Source organism: Podarcis filfolensis (genome assembly GCF_964270895.1).
Source record: "Podarcis filfolensis genome assembly, chromosome: 4".
Classification (NCBI taxonomy): Eukaryota; Metazoa; Chordata; class Lepidosauria; order Squamata; family Lacertidae; genus Podarcis; species Podarcis filfolensis.
This window is the reverse complement of record NC_139607.1, coordinates 11,170,420-11,194,309: the sequence shown is the minus strand read 5'-3', so window position 1 is coordinate 11,194,309 and position 23,890 is coordinate 11,170,420. Positions and strand designations below refer to the sequence as shown.

The 23,890-nt window shown below is 45.0% G+C and overlaps 1 protein-coding gene across 5 annotated transcripts in view; it reads left to right on the top strand.

The window, feature by feature from the left end:
• DNAJC3 (DnaJ heat shock protein family (Hsp40) member C3) overlaps positions 1 to 23,890 on the top strand; it is a 49,835-nt gene that overhangs the window by 10,536 nt on the left and 15,409 nt on the right. For all 5 annotated transcript variants that reach the window (XR_014547232.1, XM_083610773.1, XM_083610772.1 and 2 more), the window contains 4 exons: positions 5,506 to 5,630; positions 9,040 to 9,114; positions 21,092 to 21,244; positions 22,738 to 22,919. Coding sequence is in view for 4 of the 5 variants with exons in the window: in XM_083610773.1 (XP_083466899.1) it covers positions 5,506 to 5,630; positions 9,040 to 9,114; positions 21,092 to 21,244; positions 22,738 to 22,919 (535 nt within the window). In the remaining variant the exon portion in view is untranslated. The remainder of the gene's footprint in view (positions 1 to 5,505; positions 5,631 to 9,039; positions 9,115 to 21,091; positions 21,245 to 22,737; positions 22,920 to 23,890) is intronic.

Sequence of the window (23,890 nt, the reverse complement as noted above, 5' to 3'; positions counted from 1 at the left end):
AGGAGGAGTGAGTATGAGGTGTAAGTAGGAGAGGAATGCTGAACTGTCCCCCATGTTTTCTCCTTGCCTTTGGTTGCTCCAGCACTTGGTTTCCATTCAGGACTCTGGTCCTATAACTTTTAATAATAATAATAATAATTTAAAATATATATATATTTATACCCCACCCTCCCCAGCCAAGACTGGGCTCAGGGCAGCTAACAACCAATAATAAAAACAAGTTGATTAATATACAATTTAAAAGATTAAGATACAACATTAAAACATTAGGATGCAGCCTCTTCACAGGAGCAGAAAGGAAAAAGAAAGAGGGGGAGGGAATCAAACTGATTCTATTTTTTTTTAAAGAAACATTTATTAAGATTTCACAAAGACAAACATACAAAAACACATAATAACAAAAGAGAAAAAAGTAATAAATAAATAAATAAAACATACAGAAACAACAAGAAAAATAAAAAACAATTGTTTTTCATAACATAAAACTCGTTTGCTTGTTTCTTTGACTTCCTCACACCTCCCCTTCTTGTATTCCCATTTAAATAATCAAATCAGCAAATCCTTACCCTCTTTCATTTATCTTATCTCTATAACTTAACATTTTATAACTCAGTATTTTCATACATTATCAATTCATTTTTGCATATTCTTATTAACTTTGTTGCCAATACCACTTATTTCCAATCCAACACCATTTTAGTTATTTTTTTTTTTTTGCCTAATTAACCCTTCTTCCATATTCTTAAAGCATTACAGCTGGAAACCACTCAATTTCTATCCAACATCATTCTAACATTCATTAATTTTGCAATATTTCTGTAAATAGTCTTTAAATTTCTTCCAATCTTCTTCCACCGCCTCTTCTCCCTGGTCCCGGATTCTGCCAGTCATTTCTGCCAGTCCCATATAGTCCATCATCTGCCATTCTTCCAAAGTGGGTAAATCTTGTGTCTTCCAATACTTTGCAATAAGTATTCTTGCTGCTGTTGTAGCGTACATAAAAAAAGTTCTGTCCTTCTTTGGCACCAACTGGCCGACAATGCCCAGAAGAAAGGCCTCTGGTTTCTTCAGGAAGGTATATTTAAATACCTTTTTCATTTCATTATAAATCATTTCCCAGAAAGCCTTAATCCTTGGGCACGTCCACCAAAGGTGAAAGAATGTACCTTCAGTTTCTTTACATTTCCAACATTTATTATCGGGCAGGTGATATATTTTTGCAAGCTTGACTGGGGTCATGTACCACCTGTATATCATTTTCATAATATTCTCTCTTAAGGCATTACATGCCATAAATTTTATACCTGTGGTCCACAACTGTTCCCAGTCCGCAAACATAATGTTATGTCCAACATCTTGTGCCCATTTAATCATAGCAGATTTCACCGTTTCATCCTGAGTGTTCCATTTCAACAGCAAGTTATACATCCTTGACAAAATCTTAGTTTTGGGTTCTAACAGTTCTGTTTCTAATTTTGATTTTTCCACCTGGAAGCCAATTTTCTTGTCCAAATTATATGCCTCCATTATCTGATAGTAATGAAGCCAATCTCGCACTTTGTTTTTTAGTTTCTCAAAACTCTGCAATTTTAGTCTCTCTCCCTCTTGTTCCAAGATTTCCCAATATTTCGGCCATTTGGCCTCCATATTGAGCTTTTTCTGAGCTTTTGCTTCCATTGGTGACAGCCACCTTGGTGTTTTATTTTCCAATAAATCCTTATATCTTGTCCAAACATTGAACAAAGCTTTCCTGACAATATGGTTCTTAAATGCTTTATGTGCTTTAACCTTGTCGTACCACAAATATGCATGCCACCCAAAAACATTGTTAAAACCTTCTAAATCCAAAATGTCTATGTTCTCAAGAAGTAGCCAGTCTTTTAGCCAGCAAAATGCTGCTGATTCAGGGAATCAAACTGATTCTAAGCCAAAGGCCAGGTGGAACAACTCTGTCTTACAGGCCCTGCGTAAAGAAATCAGATCCTGCAGGGCCCTGGTCTCATGAGGCAGAGCGTTCCACCAGGCCGGAGCCAGAGTTGAAAAGGCCCTGGCTCTGGTTGAGGCTAATCTTACTTCCTTAGGGCCCGGGACCTCTAGGGTGTTGCTATTTATGGACCTTAAGGTCCTCCATGGGGCATACCGGGAGAGGCAGTCCCGAAGGTATGAGGGTCCTAGGCCATGAAGGGCTTTAAAGGTCAAAACCAGCACCTTAAATCTGACCCTGTACTCCACCGGGAGCCAGTGCAGCTGGAAAAGCACTGGGTGAATATGCTCCCATGGCAGAGACCCCGTGAGGAGCCTCGCTGCAGCATTCTGCACCCGCTGGAGTTTCTGGGTCAGCTTCAAGGGCAGCCCCACGTAGAGCGAATTACAGTAGTCAAGCCTGAAGGTGACCATCACATGGATCACTGTGGCCAGGTCTGTATTTAATTGTATTTGTATGTGAACGAGACTGATGCAAGGAAAGAGAAACTTTGCCTGTCTGTCCCTGGGGCACCAGGTTTCGTTCACAGCAAGGGGCTTGCCCGTTGCAGCAGAATAGAATCCTTCTAAATGGAGAGCTGCTTTACATGTGAAATTTGTGCTACACAAATGTAATCTCCCATGCATGGGAGAGATCAGGAAAGACTCAATCCTGCGTGAATAATTGCAGAAAAACCCTCCACCACTTGGGTTGTGTTTCAACTTCCCTGCCTTTCTTGGGAGAAAAATTGTGTAGGTTTGGGCCTGATAGATTTTCTCTGCGGCAGGTCAACTAGCAAACATCATTGTGGCGAGGAGTGTGACAAATGTTTTAGGCTCTTCTTGACTTTTTCTACTTTCAGGGCTTCTCTCTCCCTACTCTGCTTTGCCCCTTTGACAAGGATGCTCCTGAAACGCTGCTGATAACATTAAGTTTGGGCTGCACTTTGCAGCGATTTTTTCTGAATTGTTCTTAGCTACTAATGTGGTTAAACTTGAGCTCCCAATTTACCGAGTCGAGGCACCAACAACCATCCATTTTGTGCGCCGGGAGAAATCTTCTGGCTCGGAACGCTGAGCTTGCTTTTATGCAAGCGATAAGATATTTGGGTTCTTTTTAGATGTAAACAGATGTTGGGGCTGATGGATGGTATGTGGTAGCTGTGATCCTGCACCTCTAATCGCAAAACTTGGATCTTTGGCAGAGAGTAACAGATGAGTCTGTGTAGGTGTCTTCCATTCTAGGTGTTCTCTGCCAAGAAGTGGCATTTTTTGTAGCGCGTTAAACCTTAATTTCTTTTCCTGCTACAAGGGAAGTGGCACTTAATGATTAATTTGGGGAACTGAGGAGGCAGCTGGGTTTTCCCCGATCTGTTACAAAAGCTGTCATGTGGCTGCATAACATGAGCTTTCCACATAATGTGGCCTTAGGACGTGTTCTTAGATTTTCTCCACCACCTGTTGGTGACAGACATCTACCTTACAGCAGGTGTTGGGTAGAAAGGTTATCAACTAAAGGAATGGAATTCAGCAAGACTGATTCCTGGCACCTCATATTGTTGCAAGTTTAGTATCGGGAGGATTAGGAGCATGGGATATGGAACAGCAGGAAGCATTTCCCAGAAAATCCTGCCTCTCACCACCACTTTTACAGTTTTATGGCTTGGTTTGTTGTGCAGGACAAAGGGAGCTTCAAAGGGTGTTTAGCTATCTAGCTTTACCGGTAGTCGAAACAAAATAAAATTGAATAAAATTTAAAAATTCCTTCCATTAGAGCCTTAGAGATCAACCAAGTTAGTTATTGGTATGAGCTGTCGTGTGCATGCACACTTCTTCAGATACCTTTACCGGTATATACCCATGATTGCTTTTAAAATATATTTATGGTGGTTGTTTCATTTGTGTTTTGCGGTTTATGGTTTATCTTGTGATGGGAAAGTCTTAAAAACAAGTGTGTGTGTCCGTCCGTGTCCCCTACTCTGGCTATCGGCATCTCCATGCTGCTGAAATGTTGCATCCATTATCTGGGGTCATGGGCTTCAGAATGTTGCCAAAGGCACAAATTCAGGGAACACAAATTGTGATAGACAGGAGAAGTACTTAAGTAGCAGGAGTAGGGAACCCCTGGCTTTTGAATGTAACTAGAGCGGCTGGGTCCTCCCAGGCCATTTCTGCCAAGACACACCTACCTGCCCTCTGACCTTTGCAAGGCCTGGCAATCAGCTGATCATTGGTGCTTTGCAGGCTGTGCTTTTGATTTCAAACCACAGGGGCAAAAATGAGGCCTACCTAAATGAGCCCACCTATCAAACTTAGCCCATGGGGGGAAGATAAGGATGTTTCCATCTACTGCATCCAGTTCTGTGGACAAAGGAAACAATCGTTTAATTGCAGGGGGAGGGGCTAGCTCTCTTTTTTGTCATGACCCCATTTTTTATTTTGGAAAGGTGTGCGTGGCCATGATTTGGCTCAAGTTGGGCAGAGTGGGGACTTGTGGATTTCATGAAGCCTCGGCTTATCCCTCCTGCCCCCTCCCCACAATTCAAGCTCTGGGGAGAAGTGTCTGGTTTGAAGCACTGAGAAACTCCTCCTTAGCCAGGAGTCGGCAACCTAAGGCCCATGGGCTGGATGCGGCCCAATCACCTTCTCAATCCAGCCCACGGACGGTCCAGGAATCAGCGTGGTTTTACATGAGTAGAATGTGTCCTTTTATTCAAAATGCATCTCTGGGTTATTTGTGGGGCCTGCCTGGTGTTTTTGCATGAGTAGAATGTGTCCTTTTATTTAAAATGCATCTCTGGGTTATTTGTGGGGCATAGGAATTCGTTCATTTCCCCCCCCCCAAAAAAAAATACAGTCCGGCCCCCCACATGGTCTGAGGGACAGTGGACCGGCCCCCTGCTGAAAAAGGTTGCTGACCCCTGTCCTTAGCAAAGCCTATACAATGCAGCATTCTTGGTGCGGAAGGAAAGTTTTGTACTTCCATTCAGTCCCATAGCATCCTCATTGTCTGGGATGGGAATAAGAATTTAGGGTTGGCAAGTTTCTGTCCCTGCTGATTGCTGTATCAGCAGAATTAATGGGGATTCTTAGAAGAACACGCCACCTCTGATCTCCGGTGAGATGGTTATTTGGCCTTCCGCAAATGAGAGACGCGGGAGCCTGCACCAAAATGTAAAACGGCCTTCGAAAGGCAAGCCTGCAGTTTGAGATAAAAAGCTTTAGCATGTAGGGGGCTTGACTTCATTCCACAGCTGGAATCCACTTGGATGCTCACCTCCTGAAGCCCTAAAAAAGAACCAGGAAGCTGAATGCTCCTGTGTGCGTGTGATTTTCATTTTTTCCCCCATTAGCGTTAATAGTGCAAATGTGTGCCGAATGGCTGTCCTATGGAAACGTTCCCTCCGCTAATTAAATGGTGGTATCAGGCTGTTTAAAAATTCTGGTAATGGCACTGTTATTTCTCCTTATTGCATGCTTAGTTGTATCCAAAGATTTGGCTGGCTTGAGGCTATGTTCTGATTGCTGCTTCTTCACTTGCAGAAGGGGACTCTGATAACTACCTTGCCTATTACAGAAGAGCCACAGTATATTTAGCCATGGGCAAATCTAAAGCTGCCATTCGTGACTTAAGCAAGGTGGTTGAATTAAAGCAGGATTTCACATCGGTAAGCAATACTTTCCAGAGACTCCTCCAGGGTGGATGAAAACGGCTTTTGTCTTTGTTTTTTATGTTGCCTTTTAAATGGGAATCTTTTTTTTCTCTCTAGTAAGTGGCATAATCCAACAGAAAACTTTTTATTATCCTATAACTTGGAGAGGTTAAATGTAGACTGAAATTCCAGCAACTGCAGGATACAAAACGTGCTTTAGGAGAGAGGGCCACCTTTTCAAAGTGTTATTTCAGCTACTGATGGGATTGTAAGGTACCTAGTATTGTGCTGATGTTTTGATGCAAAGTGGGAGTGACCACTGAAGGGACGCGGGTGGCGCTGTGGGTTAAACCACAGAGCCTAGGGCTTGCTGATCAGAAGGTCGGCGGTTCGAATCCCCACGATGGGGTGAGCTCCCGTCGCTTGTTCCCTGCTCCTGCCAACCTAGCAGTTCAAAAGCACCTCAAGGGAAGGTAAACGGCGTTTCCGTGCGCTGCTCTGGTTCGCCAGAAGCGGCTTAGTCATGCTGGCCACATGACCCGGAAGCTGTACGCCAGCTCCCTCGGCCAATAAAGCGAGATGAGCGCCGCAACCCCAGAGTTGGCCACGACTGGACCTAATGGTCAGGGGTCCCTTTACCTTTACCTTTAGGAGTGACCACTGAGTATTGAAATCAAACCTACATAGATTCTTACATGCCCTCAGTTGGTTTTTTGAGACGGATTCTTCAGTGGTCTCCCGGCCCCCTTTTCTAAATCACTAGATCACAAACTCCTTGCAGGCAGGGATGTCTATCATTTTGCGTATGTTGCCCTGTAGAATCGCTCAGATAAAATCGCTCAGATTCGGGAAGAAGTAGACTCCACCGTGGGAGCAGGGCCGGGGCGGGAGAGTGCTAGAGTTCTGTCTAGTCAAGTTGAGTGGGATCAATTCCAATCTGTTACCTCCGAGGATGTGGACAGGCTGCTTGGACGAGTGAAACCAACCACCTGTCTCCTGGATCCTTGCCCATCCTGGCTTATAAAAGCTAGCCGGGAAGGACTGGGCGATGGGCTTCGTGGGGTGGTGAATGCTTCCCTCCGTGAGGGAGCCTTCCCAGACCCGCTGAAAGAGGCGGTTATTAAACCGCTTCTTAAAAAACCATCTTTAGATGCGGCCACGATGGCCAACTATCGCCCAGTCTCAAATCTTCCATTCTTGGGCAAGGTGATTGAGCGGGCGGTTGCCGAACAACTCCAGGCACACCTGGAAGAAGCGGACCATTTGGATCCCTTCCAGTCGGGATTCAGGCCTCATCATGGGACTGAAACTGCCTTGGTCGCACTGGTTGATGATCTCCGGCGGGCTAGGGACAAAGGTGAGAGCTGTTTCCTAGTTCTGCTGGATCTCTCAGCGGCGTTTGATACCATCGACCATAACATCCTTCTGGACCGTCTTGAGGGGCTGGGAGCTGGGGGCACTGTCATACAGTGGTTCCGCTCCTTCCTCCTGGGCCGTGTTCAGAAAGTGGTGGTGGGGGATGAGTGTTCAGACCCCTGGGCTCTCACTTGTGGGGTGCCTCAGGGTTCTGTCCTCTCCCCCATGCTTTTCAACATTTACATGCAGCCGCTGGGAGAGATCATCAGGAGGTTTGGGCTGGGTGTTCATCAGTATGCGGATGATACCCAGCTCTACCTCTCTTTTAAATCAGAACCAGTGAGGGCGGTGAAGGTCCTGTGTGAGTGTCTGGAGGTGGTTGGAGGATGGATGGCAGCTAACAGATTGAGGTTGAATCCTGACAAGACAGAAGTACTGTTTTTGGGGGACAGGAGGCGGGCAGGTGTGGAGGATTCCCTGGTCCTGAATGGGGTAACTGTGCCCCTGAAGGACCAGGTGTGCAGCCTGGGAGTCATTTTGGACTCACAGCTGTCCATGGAGGCACAGGTCAAATCTGTGTCCAAGGCAGCTGTTTACCAGCTCCATCTGGTACGTAGGCTGAGACCCTATCTGCCTGCGGACTGTCTCGCCAGAGTGGTGCATGCTCTGGTTATCTCCCGCTTGGACTACTGCAATGCACTCTACGTGGGGCTACCTTTGAAGGTGACTCGGAAACTACAACTAATCCAGAATGCGGCAGCAAGACTGGTGACTGGGGGCGGCCACCGAGACCATATAACACCGGTCTTGAAAGACCTACATTGGCTCCCAGTATGTTTCCGAGCACAATTCAAAGTGTTGGTGCTGACCTTTAAAGCCCTAAACGGCCTCGGTCCAGTATACCTGAAGGAGCATCTCCACCCCCATCATTCTGCCCGGACGCTGAGGTCCAGCACAGAGGGCCTTCTGGCGGTTCCCTCATTGCGAGAAGCAAAGCTACAGGGAACCAGGCAGAGGGCCTTCTTGGTAGTGGCGCCCACCCTGTGGAACGCCCTTCCAGCAGATGTCAAAGCGATAAACAACTACCTGACATTCACAAGACATCAGGGAAGTTTTTAACGTATGATATTTTACTGTATTTTTGGTTTCTATGGAAGCCGCCCAGAGTGGCTGGGGAGGCCCAGCCAGATGGGCGGGGTATAAATAATAAATTATTATTATTATTATTATTATTATTATTATTATTATTATTATGTGCACGTATGTGCTGCAATTCCCAAAGGTTTAACAAATCAACCATCTTCCCATGGAACCCTGGGACTTGTAGCTCTCTGAGAGGAACTGGCGTCTCCTAACGGCTCTCGGCATCCTTAAGAAACTACATTTCCCAGGATCCTTTGGGAGAAGCCATGACTGTTCAAAGTGGTACCATAGGGCTTGAAATGTGTAGTGCGCATGCAGCCCACATCTCTTCAGAGGCAAATTTGGTTGAATTCAGTGGGGTTATTTAAAGTGGGGAAATTATTGAACAGGAGTGGTAATAGACAGCCTCCCCAAAGGCTTTGTAAGACTGGGGGTTCTCAGTGGAAAATGCACCCCCCCCCCTCCCAGTAACTGACCTGTGTCTCATAATACAGATTCTCTCTTCCTTGGCGATCTGGACATTTAGCTTATGCCCTTTGACTCTTGGTTCTAGCTAGGCAGCTTCCCAAATAATTACCTGGGGTGGTGGGAGGGGAAAGGTACTTCATGCTACAGCAACAAAATACTCCATGCTTTGAAATAGAAAATAAATATGTGTTGAATGTATGTGTGCCTACACTTAAGAACTTCATTCATTCATTCATTCATTTAATTTTTATCCCACCTTTCCAAAGAACTGAAGGTGGCATAATTGGTTCTCTCTCCTCCTGCATAGGGTAGCTTGGGATGAGAAATAGGGCTACTCAAAGGTCACCCAGGGATTCCGATGACTGAGTGGGGATTAGAACACAGACTTCCCTTAGTTTTGCACTAGGTATGTCACACGATGTCTTCCTATGTTACGGAACTGTTTCCTTTATTTTAGGCGAGGCTGCAAAGAGGACACCTGCTGCTGAAGCAGGGAAAGTTTGATGAGGCAGAAGAGGACTTTAAGAGAGTGGTAAGTAAGAAACCTTAATAATGGGGTTATTGAAATATGGAACAGCGCCCCATGCTGAAGAAAGGTGGTGCTTTGCACATATCCAGTGCATGTCACACAGGGTAGCTCCTATGTCACAATGGCAGAATAAATATTTTTTAATTTGTGCAGTGCTAGGAACAAGGGGAAAGTGCAAGACTTCTCTGAGCATAAAACTGACTAGATAGGGTACTGATATTTCAGTACATTTCCACAATGGAAAGGAAAATGCTAAACTGAAGCAATAAACTAACAGCACAGTGCGCTTACTCTGATGTAAACCCCACTGTGTACGATATGATTTGCTCTCTACACATAAATTTTGCAGCTTAACTTTCCAAACCCTTCGTGAATTTGTCCAATCTATTTTTTTTTAAGTCATCTAAGCTAGTAGCCATCATGACATCTTGTGGCTGTAAATTGTATGACTTAAATATTGTGTGAAGAAGGGCTAGTGCAAATGGTCTCTCCAGATCTAACACTAGTCAGTTTCAGTGGATGATCCTGAGTTCTATTCCCTCTCATAAATTTCTCTTTCTTCACAACGTGCAATTTCTGTATGTTTGTTTGCTACGTAGCCAAATGTATATGAAGGGGAAGCAGCCGAAATGATTCAAGTGTTTATAACATTTCTGGGATGCTTACGACTGTAAATCAAAGATATTAACAGGGAAATGGGATTTTGAAATCTAATAGGGTTTGGAGATTGAGAACTCTATCCAGAGACAGTTAAAAATCCTTGGAGACAAGAGAGCCATGATTTAAGCGTGACTGACTTGAGGCCAAAGTATTAAAAATATGAAAAACAAACACACACCTCTTTCCCAGCACAATAATTTCTACCATAGTTTTGTTTGCTGGTGAAACATAGGCGATGAGTGCTGTCTCTGATTTTAAACAGTTCTGGAATTTCCTCCATCATGTGCATGTATCATTCTTAATGTGTTTTGTGCTCTTGAAAAGCCTTTTTAAAGGTTCCATTGGCGACTGATCTTTGTTTGCAAGGGGAAACTGGGGGTTGTATCCATCGGAATTGTCCTGTTTGTGCAAGGACTTCTGTGTGCACAGTGGAACTGCGGCTCCTTTCTCTGTGTACCCCACAATCTGTTCAGGGGGCGGGTTGTTTTCCCAAATCTTCTAGGAGAGGAAGCCCCATTGCGCAGATGGAAGGGCATGTGATAATGGGACAACTTTGTTGGAGACCATGCCATTAGTCAGACCCAGGGCTGGTACAGCATCTGCCTGATACGCCTCATGGTGCCACTGGCCCTGAATAGCCCTGGGTGCTGGCCCATTTTAAGGCATCTTGATTGGGAGTGACCACCAATAGACCCCACCTGTCCGTAGGCAAGAGTTTGCAGTGCACGCAAACCATTGGCAATATTTAAGTTGGAGTTATATATCAGCTCCTTTGCAAGATGCTTATCTCTTTTACTTAACCTTTATCATCATAGGGTGCGGTGCGGCACTCCTATGATAATCCAGTTTCAGAAACCTTTTTCCTCTCACATTGTAGATAACACTTTTGGTAGCTTCTGGTCTTTCTGTGCCTGTATAAACGCCTATTAAATATAGCATCACACTTTCAGAAGATATAGAAGCATGATTAGTCGCACCAACAGTGTAAAGAACAGCTTCTATCCGTGGGCTGTAAGGCCGCTGAATGAAAAGATAACAGCAGGGCAACTGACTTTCTGGTTTGGTGGGTGTGCGTCGGTAAACGAGCATTAAGACTAAGAGAGCTGAGTGGGGGGTGCTCATGTAATTTCACTGTATACAAGTTGTACAAGTGACAATAAAGTATTTCAATTTCTAGCATTTGCCTTTTTGCAAATCAAACCCTTTTTTTAGAAAGGGGAGGCTATAAACAGAATAAATTATAAGCTTTCCTTGAGAAAGTTAAAGTGGCATGTTGTGTGAAGCTACGGTGTGGCGTCTTTCAAGCAGAATTAGTGTGTTGCTTGGAGAAATAAATTTAGCCCTCCAGATGTAAGGAATTAAAAGCGGGCAGGTGGCTTCATCAACCAGTTGTGTTGCTAAAGCCATAAAGTTTGGCTCTGTGGAAGACGGTTTTGTCTTTTATGTGGTGTGAGGTGGTTCTGCAGACTGCACCTGTAAAGGAGAGCTTTTCTAGATGGCTTCTGGAATGGATGAGCTCTTAGTGAATCCCACCCCTTGTCAACTGGCTTCCAGAGGAAAAAAGGAAGCAGAAATGTAGATTTCACAGGGATTATCTTTTGTGCCGCACAATGGAAATCTTTTAAGTGTTTCTTATGCTGTGTGGAATATATGCAACTACAAAGATTTTAGCACCATGGTAATTTGGGTGAATGTGTGATCAGCCACAAGTGGGGGGACTGTGTGTGAATTGGGCCCTGGTGAGTTTGCCCCCTCTCTGTCTTTTAAAAATGGCATTAATACGTATAATGAAGAGGAGATCTGGCAGAGGACAAACAAGTATTTTAATAACAAGGGGATTATTGGTGACGTAGCGGGGCAGCATGCTGCTCCTTGTAATACAAAATTGAAATTGATAGCACAGTGACTGGAAAGTGACTCAGACAATTCCTAGTATGGCAGATTAAGGGAGACACTAGACTATAGGCATCATCTCTCTCGGGAACCACAAGTGGAAAACTTATTGTTCATTTTGTATTGTTCCACTAGAGGCCAGCAAAGACTATTATTGAAGACCAGCTTCTTTTGTCAGCTTCTGCCCTCTTCTGCCCTGCCTTCTTCTTTTGTCAGAAGGCCCTCTTCTATTGGCTAGGCAGCATTTTAATCAAATAGGCAGGATACAAAACTTAACAGGACATTCTGCATTAGAAAAACACAACTTCTTGCCAGTTGTGTTTTTCTAATGCAGAATGTCCTGTTAAGTTTTGTATCCTGCCTATTTGATTAAAATGCTGCCTAGCCAATAGAAGAGGGCCTTCTGGCGGTTCCCTCATTGCGAGAAGTGAGGTTACAGGAACCAGACAGAGGGCCTTCTCGGTAGTGGCACCCGCCCTGTGGAACACCCTCCCATCAGATGCCAAGGAAATAAGCAGCTATCTTATTTTTAAAAGACATCTGAATTCAGCCCTGTTTAGGGAAGTTTTTAATATTTAATGCTGTATTGTTTTTAACACTCGATTGGGAGCCGCCCAGAGTGGCTGGGGAAACTCAGCCAGATGGGTGGGGTATAAATAATAAATTATTATTATCATTACAGGCCTTTCTGCTTTAAATAGGCCATAGTGTTTCTCTCAAGACAATGTGATTCCTAGTTATTATATATTTACAGTTATTATTATTTTACAATTATTATTTATTTTCGTCATAGTCATAGTTCTGATTTGTTTGCGGAACGGTTATGCAGCAATGAACATTCATCCTGATGTGTTTGCGGAGTGTTTACACATCTCGATGCATTTCCCTGTCACTTTCCAAACCATAAAAAAAGAAAAAATAGTACAGGATAGCTCAGTTGGTTAGAGCATGGTGTTGATAGCACCAAGGTTGCAGGCTCAATCACCCTATGGGACAGCTGCATATTTCTGCATTGCAAGGGGTTGGACTAAATGATCTTCAGGGTCCCTTCCAACTCTATAATTCTCTGATTTATTGCGGACTTCCGGGTTGGCGCCATCGCCGAATGGCGGACTCCCTCCGAGCTCCGGAGGGAGTCTGCTCGGCAGGGGCTGGGTTCTACCGCACCGGCGATGCGGGGACCCTTAGAAACCACGGCCACGGAGGCCGTGGACATGGAGACTCGGCTTGCACCGTTAGCGCCCTCCCGACTCGTGAAGGAGCCTTTTTAAAGGCTACGGATCGGGTGCCGGGGAGAAGCGTGGTGCCTTGAGTTCTCTGCTTCCCCTGCTGAGCGAAGCCGCATGCCATTCGGCGGAGAGCGCTGACTTCTTCCATTGAAAATTCGGACTTTTCAACAACAACCCGTGAGTAAATTTGGAAATCGGGTTCAAAAGGAGGAAAAAAAAAAATTTTTTTTTTCGAATTGGATACGAGCGGGGGGGATCCAAAAAGGAAGTCAGTCCCCTCCCTATTGTAAACTTTCCAAAACAAGGACGGGGAAACCAAGACCCAAAAAGGCTTGCATTGCTGATAAAAATCCAAAATTTCACGATGGGGAACTACAAGAACTGTGCTGGAGGAGGAACTGGAGAAGGGAAACGCAACCCCCCCCCCTGGGAACCGGGGTGACTGAAGAGAGAGCCTGGTGAAAGGAGTCGGAGATCTTGACAGCTGTCAAAATAGCTGTCAAAGTCGAAAAGCGGAGTGGATTTTATTATGAGAACTTGGCTGGTTAAATTTGATACAATTTGCTACAACTTGTTAAAATTTGGATACAAAATGGCGAATATGGATAACAAATTGACTTTTGGATTAGAGGAAACAAAGATACAACAATCCCCCTTGAGGAGTTTCGGGACATTACAAGGATTGGGAAAGTGGAAAAACACCAATGGAACTTTACAGGACTGGTTATCTTCTGGGAAAGCTGCAAAACGGAAATAACATCTCGTCTTCAGGGTGTTTTCTTTTTTGTTTTTTTAAAGGAGACAATAGATTTTTCTATTGAAGAAAGGAAGGGACTGAACGTAAGGTTTTGCCCCTGAATAACAACCATCCCTGCAGACTTACCAAACTTTCGAACTACAACGTTTTAGCAGCGGAACAAAGGGAAATCAGACTACAACCTGGAAAGAACAATGGAGGGAGTTTTATTACAGTTTTATTAAAGACTGAAGTTAAAGTTTTGAAAAATAATGATAATAATAATAATTTTGATTTTCAAAAAAATTTATTTTTAATTTTAAAAAAAGAAAAAGCCAGCAAGGAGCTGGGGAAAAGTTGTGATTTATGGTCTTAAGAATTCCAGGCAGACACCAGGGGTTGATGGTCAGGGGGAAATTAAACCGGGGACAGGGGGGGGAGAACTAAAACTCCAAAGGCTTGCCAACTTGGTTATTTTTTGCTGAATTGGTCTATTATTCATTATATTTTTTTATTCTCTACCTTTTCTGTTTCTATTATCTGGGGTGCTTCTTTTATTAAAAAATGGAAATTGTGGAATGACATGGGGTGGGTCTTGGGGAAAGAACACTGGGTTTTTTTTTTTTTTTTTTTTTTCTTTTTTTTACTGTAAAACAAATTAAGTTTCAATTTGAATGGGGAACTTGTTTGGCCAACAATATGAAAGGGGAATATGGTAGGGGTGGGGGAAGGGGGGAGTCCCGTAAAGTGATATTTTTTGTATTTTTGAAAAATTTTAATAAATATTATTTAAAAAAAAAAAATATATAATTCTCTGATTTATTGCATTAGGGTGAAAGAGCCCTTTGCGCAAACCTAAAGTCATGCGAAGTCAAAACCAGATGGTGCCACCAGATGGCGCCAGAGAGCAAAAAAAAAACCTTTGCAATTTTTACATAGCATTTTTAAAATTTTGTTATGACTATTCAATTTCTGACTTATTTATAGCGGGTTTTTCCTTTTATGTAGACCCCCTCCAGATTAGTGCTGGGAAGGAGAGAGGCAAGAGGGGAACCAACCAGAACTGCTCCCCAGTTGCCCACTCGCTCCTCCTCTGCCTAACAGCTGCTTTGGTGCCAGCCATGACATGTGATGATGGGGTTGGACAGCTCTGCAGCTCCACTCCTGATGGGTTGCTTGTTTGATTGCATTTATATCCCAGCTTTTTCTTTGGTGTACATTTAATCCCCATAACAACCATGTGAGGTAGGTTAGACTGAGAGGCAGTGACTGGCCCAAGGGCACCCAGAGTCAGGAGTTCAGCCTACACTCGAGTAGGACCCTGGCAGAGACACATGCCCCACTGGCATGTTCTCTCCTTCCTGGTCGATCGTTCAGGAGCTTCAAAAGCTTTCTTCAGCCCGAACACCACAGCGACCGATGCCAACCGACACCGGCACACTTAGGGATCCACTGTTGAAATCTCCGCTCGACCGAGCTGATAAGGCTCATCCTCCTCCAGCCGAGTCCTCCGGAATCGCCTCCGACGTGATTGATGACCTGAGCCTCTGATAAGGCTCCAGGCACATCCCCCATTCAGCAGAGAATCAAAGCAGCACGCGGAAGTGATGAGATTTATGGCTACATGTCTATGTTTTATTTTCTAAGATACGCAGACAGAAAAAAAAATCCTCTCTCTGTGAGAGCAGAGAGCAACTGAAAAACAAAGGAACAGGAAACCAGTAGCATCACATCCGTCTCCTGTCTTCCGTAAGACTTCCAATAGCCTGGAAGGTCTCTGGAATGTAAACAGAGTCTTGTGACTCTAAGCAGCTGCACAGTGGCAAACTGAAACTAACATCCACAGAGTCTTTGCAGCTTGCGCAACAGACCTCAGCAATTCAGCATTTTGGCTAATCTACTTTATTTACATATAAGCACACACGGAGCCTCAACATGGTTCTCTCTCTCTCTAGCATCAGACAACAAAGAGAAAAAGAACAAAGGGCAATAGTCCCACTTCACGGAACACAGTAACACAAACATCCTGTCTTCGTCACTTCCCACTCTGTGGAGTCAAAACATATACCGTCATGTGAAAGACAACAATCCCATGACTGCAATCATGGAGCAGGAATTCTAACACCCAGTGAGGGGGGGGGATTTGAACCCTGGTCTTCCAGGTCCTAGCCTGGCACTCCAATCACTTCACCACAACATTGGAGTGCCAAACACACGAGCAACCCATAAGCGGGGCTAATGGCTGTCAGTTGCCAAGTGTAGGCAGACCAAATGATAAACATACATGAGAGAACCTGGCATTAGGGTGCAATCCTGTGCACACTTACCTGGGACTAAGCTCCATTGAATACAGTGTGACTTACCTCTAAGTAAATGTACATAGAATGGCATTGTGTGGGTGTCGGGTTTGGGTTTAGGTAGATATGAAGCCCTGATTCTCAAAGCAGTTTAAGAAAAGAGAGGGGAAGGAAACCACACACAAATCCTAAGTTTTGAATTTGTTGTTGTTGTTTCTTTTGAATTATTTGTTTTGTGTGTGTGAGGTTTTTAAAAATCTGCTTTCAGAAATTGTTGAAACGACTTCTAATGTGCTTGCTGGTGTTTTATGGATTGATTTTTTTAAAAAAAATGTTGCACTGTGGGTTATAAGATTGGCTAGCTATGAAAAACTGATAAATTACATGACACCAACCTTAGGAATATGCAGGCTAGAAATGCAAGCTGATGAAGCTCAGTATGACAAATTGTTAAACCCAACACATGTCGCTGTGTTTTTGGCTTAACAAAGCAAATAGATTCATAAAGCAGAAATGAGATGCACGCGCAAATAATTTTTAAAAGCAGTTTGACCACTTCCATCTCATCTATTTTATACTGTTGTTAAACTGCTAATTAAGCTGTACTAAATGATTTTTTTTTATTACCTACATTAGCTTGCTATAGGGAGGTCACTGCAGTATATTTTTTATAGCCACAAGTTCTGCTGGCATCATTATTTTTATGGCTAGAAAGCTTAAGTTGACAAACTTTTGATGGATATTCTCTTTCCTGGTGGTGATTTCTTAGTATGACATTTTCTGTAAAAGGGTAAATTTCCTGAGAGAGACAGGAGGCCACTAAAAAGCCTACAGACCCATAAGCGATGTAAATATTAGACCATTTATATTGCATAGTGACCACGCAGACAAGTGGTGGATGATGCAAACTGGATGTCACTGATGTGCTGGGATGTAGGAGCAAAATCCTTTGTAGCACAATCTTATGTCTAATTGGAAGTACCGTATTTTTCGCCCTATAGGACGCACTTTTTCCCCTCCCAAAATGAAGGGGAAATGTGTGTGCGTCCTATGGGGCGAATGCAGGCTTTCGCTGAAGCCTGGAGAGCGAGAGGGGTTGGTGAGCACCGACCCCTCTCGCTCTCCAGGCTTCAGGAAACTCTGCTCCCCCGGCTTGCGCAGAGCTGCCTCTTATCCCGAAGCCCTGGCGCGCTGGGCAGTCGCGCTGTGGCTTCGGGTAGCTCTGCGCAAGCCGCAGGAGAGCTCCCACAGCTTGTGCAGAGCAGCCTGTTCTGGGGTCTGGAGAAGCTCGGGCTTCCCCCGACCCAGCCCCGCGCCGGGGGGGGAATAAATTTTTTTTTCTTTATTTCCCCCCCAAAAAACTAGGTGCGCCTTATGGGCCGGTGCGTCCTATGGGGCGCAAAATATGGTAAATCCCGTCGGTGGGGTTTACTTCCAGGTAAATGTGCATAGGACTGTAACTTCAATGCATATGGTCTGAAAAGCTGGTGTTCCCCAGTTCTCTTGTCCCATATAAAGGTAAAGGTACCCCTGCCCGTACGGGCCAGTCTTGCCAGACTCTAGGGTTGTGCGCTCATCTCACTCTAGAGGCCGGGAGCCAGCGCTGTCCGGAGACATTTCCGGGTCACGTGGCCAGCGTGACGAAGCTGCATCTGGCGAGCCAGGGCAGCACACGGAACGCTGTTTACCTTCCCGCTAGTAAGCGGTCCCTATTTATCTACTTGCACCCTAGGGTGCTTTCGAACTGCTAGGTTGGCAGGCGCTGGGACCGAGCAACGGGAGCGCACCCCGCCGCGGGGATTCAAACCGCCAACCTTTCGATCGGCAAGTCCTAGGCGCTGAGGCTTTAACCCACAGCACCACCCGCATCCCATATAATGGCTTGTTAATACATCAGTATGTCTGGGTTTTTCTGGATTCTTGTTATCCTACTTCCCCATGCTTTTCAACCAGCTAGCTAAGGTTACCAGATTTTTTTCAGTGAATCCGGGGACACGTTAATTAATTAATTAATTAATTAATTACTACATGTTCAGGATGTTGATGCTGTAGTGATGGCGGTGGCAGAGGGGTGCCCACCGCCTTGACCTCAACCGCCACGTTTCCCCTTCCTCCGAGGCTTCTATCTCCTCTCTCCATGAGCCTGGGCAGCCCCTGAGTTGTGGGTTTTTTTGGTGGTGGTGGGGAAGCAGTGCGTGGTGGGTCATGCATGGAAGGCGGAGAAGGAGGGCCAAGAGCGGCGGCGGCGAGGCTCAGGCAGCGCGATGCCTCCCTTCCCATCGGAGCAGCCCCGATCCCATTCCTACTTGCCTGCAAGCAGAAGGGGGCAGGGATCTCTCAGGCAGCGCGATGCCTCCCTTCCCATCGGAGCAGCCCGAATCCCATTCCTACTTGCCTGCAAGCAGGAGGGGGTGGGGATCCCTCAGCTGGGAAGGGAGGCTTCCTGTTGCCAAACTGAGAGATCCCTGCCCCCTCCTGCTTGCACGCAAGTAGGAGTTGGGAGGCTGCTCCGAAAGGCAGCGTGAAGCCTCCCTTCACAGCTTAGTAGCTGGGGTCAGGGAAGGTGGAGGCAGCCCGGAAGCTGCATCTTAGAGCCCCTGCACTAATTTCCCAGGGATATTAGATGAAACCCGGGGACATTCCGGGGATGGAATTTGTCCGGGGACTTATTCGCAAATCCGGGGACTTTCCCCAGGAAACAGGGACATCTGGTGACCCTAAGCTAGGCATGTGATTTATCCTCTAAAGCAGTGCTTCTCAACTTGGGTCCCCAGCTGTTTTTGGACTACGACTCCCATCAACCCTGACCGCTGGACCTGCTAGCTAGGGATGATGGGAATTGTAGTCCAACCCAAGTTTGAGAAACGCTGCTCTTCAAGAGAGGGATGGGAAACTTCTGTCTTTCCAGATGTTGTTGGATTCCAGTTCCATCAGCACCAGCCAGCGTTTCCCCCTGCAATATCTACAGGTTAATACACACCTTAACTTGTTGAAAGACAACTCCCCTAACCCCTAACCATTTGGCATGTGGACTGGGGCGGATGGGAGTTGGAGTTCGATAGCATCTGAAGGGCACCAGGTTTCCTATGAAGATATTACAGCTGTTGTTGGAATGAAACCCAGGAACGTGGCACATTTGCCTGTTACCATTTGACTGACCTCGTCTCCTCCTGTTTCCCAGCCTCGATACCACTTTTGTGTGTACCTTTCTCTTTTTGTTCCTCTTGGACTCGCGGATTTCACTAGCGTGGGAAGTAAGGAGGATGTATGGCCTTGTTTGCTTTCTTGTTAGCGCTCAAGTGTTTCCGTAATCATGATAAATATATTTTCATAAATCAAAAGGCTAAAGACGCCTTTTAAGAGCGCGCGTTCCGAACGTGGGGGAACTTAATCATCGTTTTATTATTTGTTCAAGTGTCAGATACACCAGGAACGGTTCGGAGACAAAAGTAAGGCCCTGCCTTGTGTGCAGGGCTCACCGTCTAAATGACTGAAGAACTGCATGTCAGAAAATAGCAATGACAGGAGCTAAAGGCTTAAAAAAACCCTTTTAATTGGTTTGAAATTGCTTGTTTCCGTTCATCAGCTAACTCTGGGTGACAGGGACAGCCCTGGGCCTTTTTGCACCTGGAGTACAATGGCACTTCTCCTCCCCACCATCCCTCTCTTTCTCTCAATCTCTCTGTCTTTCCTTTCTGCCTTTTCCTTTCTTGTGTTAAATGATGCACAGAGAAGGAGGTTGGAGAAATGAAAATTGTTTCCCCTCTGGAATCTGCTGTCCAAAGGGAACGCGTCATGATGTTTCATCAAAAGGTCAGACCTCCTCAGTGATAGGTGGTGGCTATAAAGAACATTTGGCTTGTTTAGAAATTATATTTGTATTCATAACATGAGGCAATGCATATTGAAATTTCAATATGTTACACATATTTTCTTTTAAAATAAATAACATTTTCTCCTCTAATATCCTGGAGTTATTCTCTCTCCCTCCCTCAACCCCAAATTCAGTAGTCTGACCTTCTGTATAAAACATGCCTTTTGCCTTGTTTTATGCACATAATTTATTTCTAACACTACAGTATTCTCCCAACAGCTTATTTAGCCATTATAGTGAAATAGTCTGTGGGAGGGATGTGTGCTTTGCTACGTTGGGTTATTTGGTTGGATTAGCTGCTGGGATCCAGGCTGGCGCATTGTCTCTATTACTAGCAAATTTCCATGTCTTTGGAGGTGAAAGGAGCCCTTTTATTCTGTATGTCCCCTGCACGCTTGTGTCCTTTTATTTCACATTCTTTCTATAATTGTGTGAGGCAGTGTGTATTTTCTAAACAAAGCTTTTGTTCAACTCTGCACATCAGTTGTTTTGGCTGAACCAATTTGGTCAGATGGTGAGTAAAATCTTGGGATCAAGGACATTAAATATTGGGGTGTTGTTATACGTTCAAAGTAACTCTTGGCCCCATATTACAAAACGCAATAAAATCTAAATCCTACAGTTGATGGCCTCTAGAGATTATAGACCTCCAAAAATAAAGGCTAGCGATGATAGAATTTGGAGTTCATCTGCAGGTTCTTCATCTTTTTGTTTAGGGGGTAATATCCAGACTTAGTCATGTTTACTAAAGACCCATTGAAAACAGTAAGTTTTAAGTTAGTCATGACTAACAAGCCCTGAGAATTTCCCCAAAGGAATTTAGTGGCATCATTTTGCTTTGTGCACGGCAGATGATGGGTTGTAGAATTCCTCCTTTCAGCGCCATCTTTAGCAGATGTGGCGCCGAGGTGCAAATATCCGCTCAGCGCCCCCAAATTACCCAGATGGGGGGGCGCGAAGCTGCGCACTGCCAGCCATGGGGTGTGTGTGTGTGTGTGTGTGTGTGTGTGTGCACAATTCTCCACCATGCCGCTGCAGGGATCGCTCTCCTCCCGCGGAGGTTTGGGAGGCAAGCTGCACGCCCGCCAGCCATATGGTTGACGGGGCACAGCGGGCGGGTGGGCAGGGGAAGGGGAGGCTGCCGGCAAAGCTGCGCAGCTCCCCCACTCTCTGGGGCGTCCCTGAGAGACCGGCGCCCTGGCGCAACGAACCACTAAGCCCTATGGGAAAGACGGCCCTGCCTCCGTTTCAGGCGTAACTGTTCTTTGTCTTTCTTTGTCAATTTTTGCAGCTTCAGTCTAATCCTAGCGATAAGGAAGACACAGAAGCCCGCACCCAGCTGATGAAGTCTGACGAGATGCAGCGCCTACATTCGGAAGCGCAGTCAGCATATCTCACGGGGGATTATTACACCGTGATCGGTCTCTTGGATGAAATTCTGGACGTAAGTCTCAGAGGGGAAACGGCTGCCAAGAAATAATTGTGGGCTCTGCAGGCGGCAGATGAGCAGCTCCTCTTAACAAACTCTACCTTGATATAACTCAAAAGTCCTCAGATCAGTTCAGCTTGAGGTCATAGTGAGCATCTGGCTAATTGCCTGAATGGCTGAAATTTCACCACTGATTACTGCCTCAACAAATAAATTAGGTTGATTATTTATTATTATTATTATTTATTAGAATTTATATACTGTCCTATACCCATAGGTCTCAGGGTGGTTCACAGAAAAGATTAACATAAAAACCACAATATATATAATCAAAATAAGAACAACAACCCAATAACATGCCCCCCCAAAAAGAGCCACATTTTAAAAAGGCATAGGATGTCCATCAGTTCAACCAAAACTAATATATATATATATATATATATATATGCCAGCTGCTGGGAATAATTAATGGGGAAGGTGTTGTTGCACTCAGATCCTGTTTTAAGGCTTCCTGTAGGTATCTTGGTTGACCACTGAGAACAGGATGCTAGACTAGATGGGCCAATGGCCTGATCCAGCAGTGTTTTCTTCTGAAAGTGGGCTCTCTCCTGAAATGTCCACATCCGCTTCTATAACAGGAAATAAGCCTTGTGGTAACCTCAAGGTTAGACCACTGCAATGCGTTGTACGTAGGGCTGCTCTGGTTCGCCAGAAGCAGCTTAGTCATGCTGGCCACATGACCCGGAAGCTGTACGCTGGCTCCCTCAGCCAGTATAGCGAGATGAGCGCCACAACCCCAGAGTCATTCGTGACTGGACTTAATGGTCAGGGTACCATTTACCTAAAAACATTGTTTTTAATAGGTCTTGCTCTGTGTGCTGTCTACTGTTGTTGTTCATTATTAATTAACTGAACCCTATAGGGGACGCGGGTGGCGCTGTGGGTTAAACCACAGAGCCTAGGACTTGCCGATCAGAAAGTCGCCGGTTCGAATCCCCGCGACGGGGTGAGCTTCCATTGCTCAGTCCCTGCTCCTGCCAACCTAGTAGTTCGAAAGCACACCAGTGCAAGTAGATAAATAGGTACCACTCCGGTGGGAAGGTAAACGACATTTCCGTGCGTTGCTCTGGTTCGCCAGAAGCGGCTTAGTCATGCTGGCCACATGACCCGGAAGCTGTACGCCGGCTCCCTCGGCCAATAAAGCAAGATGAGCGCCGCAACCCCAGAGTCGGCCACGACTGGACCTAATGGCCAGGGGTCCCTTTACCTTTACCTATACCTGTAGATCTCAGGGCAGCTCACAACATAAAATCACAATATAAAAAACTCAAAATGCATAATAAAAAGATAAACAAAGGCAACCCAATAATCTCATAATGTGTATAGAAATGGATCTTTGCCTCACCATAGAGGCGGCATCAAAGTACATTTATTGTCCTTTTTGTAAAAAAAAATGCAACAACAAACGTTTTGGTCCAAAGTCTCGCTTTCATTTTTGGTTTCTCAAGGTTTGTGTTTGGGCTGCAGAGATGCGGGAGCTTCGAGCTGAATGTTACATCAAGGAAGGAGAGCCCGGGAAGGCCCTGAGTGATTTAAAAGCTGCTGCCAAATTGAAGAGCGATAACACTGAAGCATTTTATAAGATCAGCACTATATACTATCAGCTGGGAGACCACGAAATGTCTTTGAGGTAAGGTTACTATTATTACCTGTAAGGGCAAAAATAAAAAAAAGTCTCCTCAGAAGTAGTTGGGTGTTTTCCGCCCCCCCAACTCGGCACAGGTTGGAAATATGCTTTGAATATATGCCCCCCCATCCTGACTTACCCTCACAAGTTTACTATATTCAGTTATCAGAACTGCCAATCAGATTAAGAGGCTAATCGTAAGCCAACTAGCCAGTAAAGCTCCAGGAGAAGACATGATCCCAATGGAGATTTATAAGACAAGACCTGATTTCTGGTCACCCATTTTTGCAAAACTGTTTTCATACATTAACAGCTCAGGTCTCATACCAGAAGGGTGGAAGCTGAGTATAATTGCCCCAATATATAAAAAAAGGGTGATAAGAAAAACCCTGCCAATTATAGACCCATGAGTTTGTTAGATGTAGCCTCTAAACTATATGCCAGGCTCCTTCTTGGGAGACTGGAAGAATGGGCAGATACAAATAAGGTGGTATCTGAAGTCCAGGCAGGTTTCCAAAGAGGAAAATCCACATTGGACCAGTGCTTTGTGATGAACTTTCTGCTATGTAAATACATCCATAATTTGAAGCAAAAATTATATGTCGCTTTTACCGATCTAAAGTCACCTTTCGATACGGTCCCAAGACTTGCATTGTGGCAAAAATTGGAAAAGACAAATATAGACCCCCCCCCCGTCTGTTATTTCTTATCAAAACACTATATACTGACACATCAATACAAGTAAAGGTGGATCTGGCTGGCCATCTCACCACTAGAATTAAGGCCATTACTGGAGTCAAACAGGGATGCATTTTGGCACCTTTCCTGTTTAATTTTTATATTAATGACATGGTTAAAGAACTGGAGGGCCTACAGTTTGCCCCGTCACAATTCTCGGCCAAAAACTCTCAGTCTTAATGTATGCTGATGACCTAGTACTTGTATCTAGAACCCAGGTGGGCCTGAGATAGCTG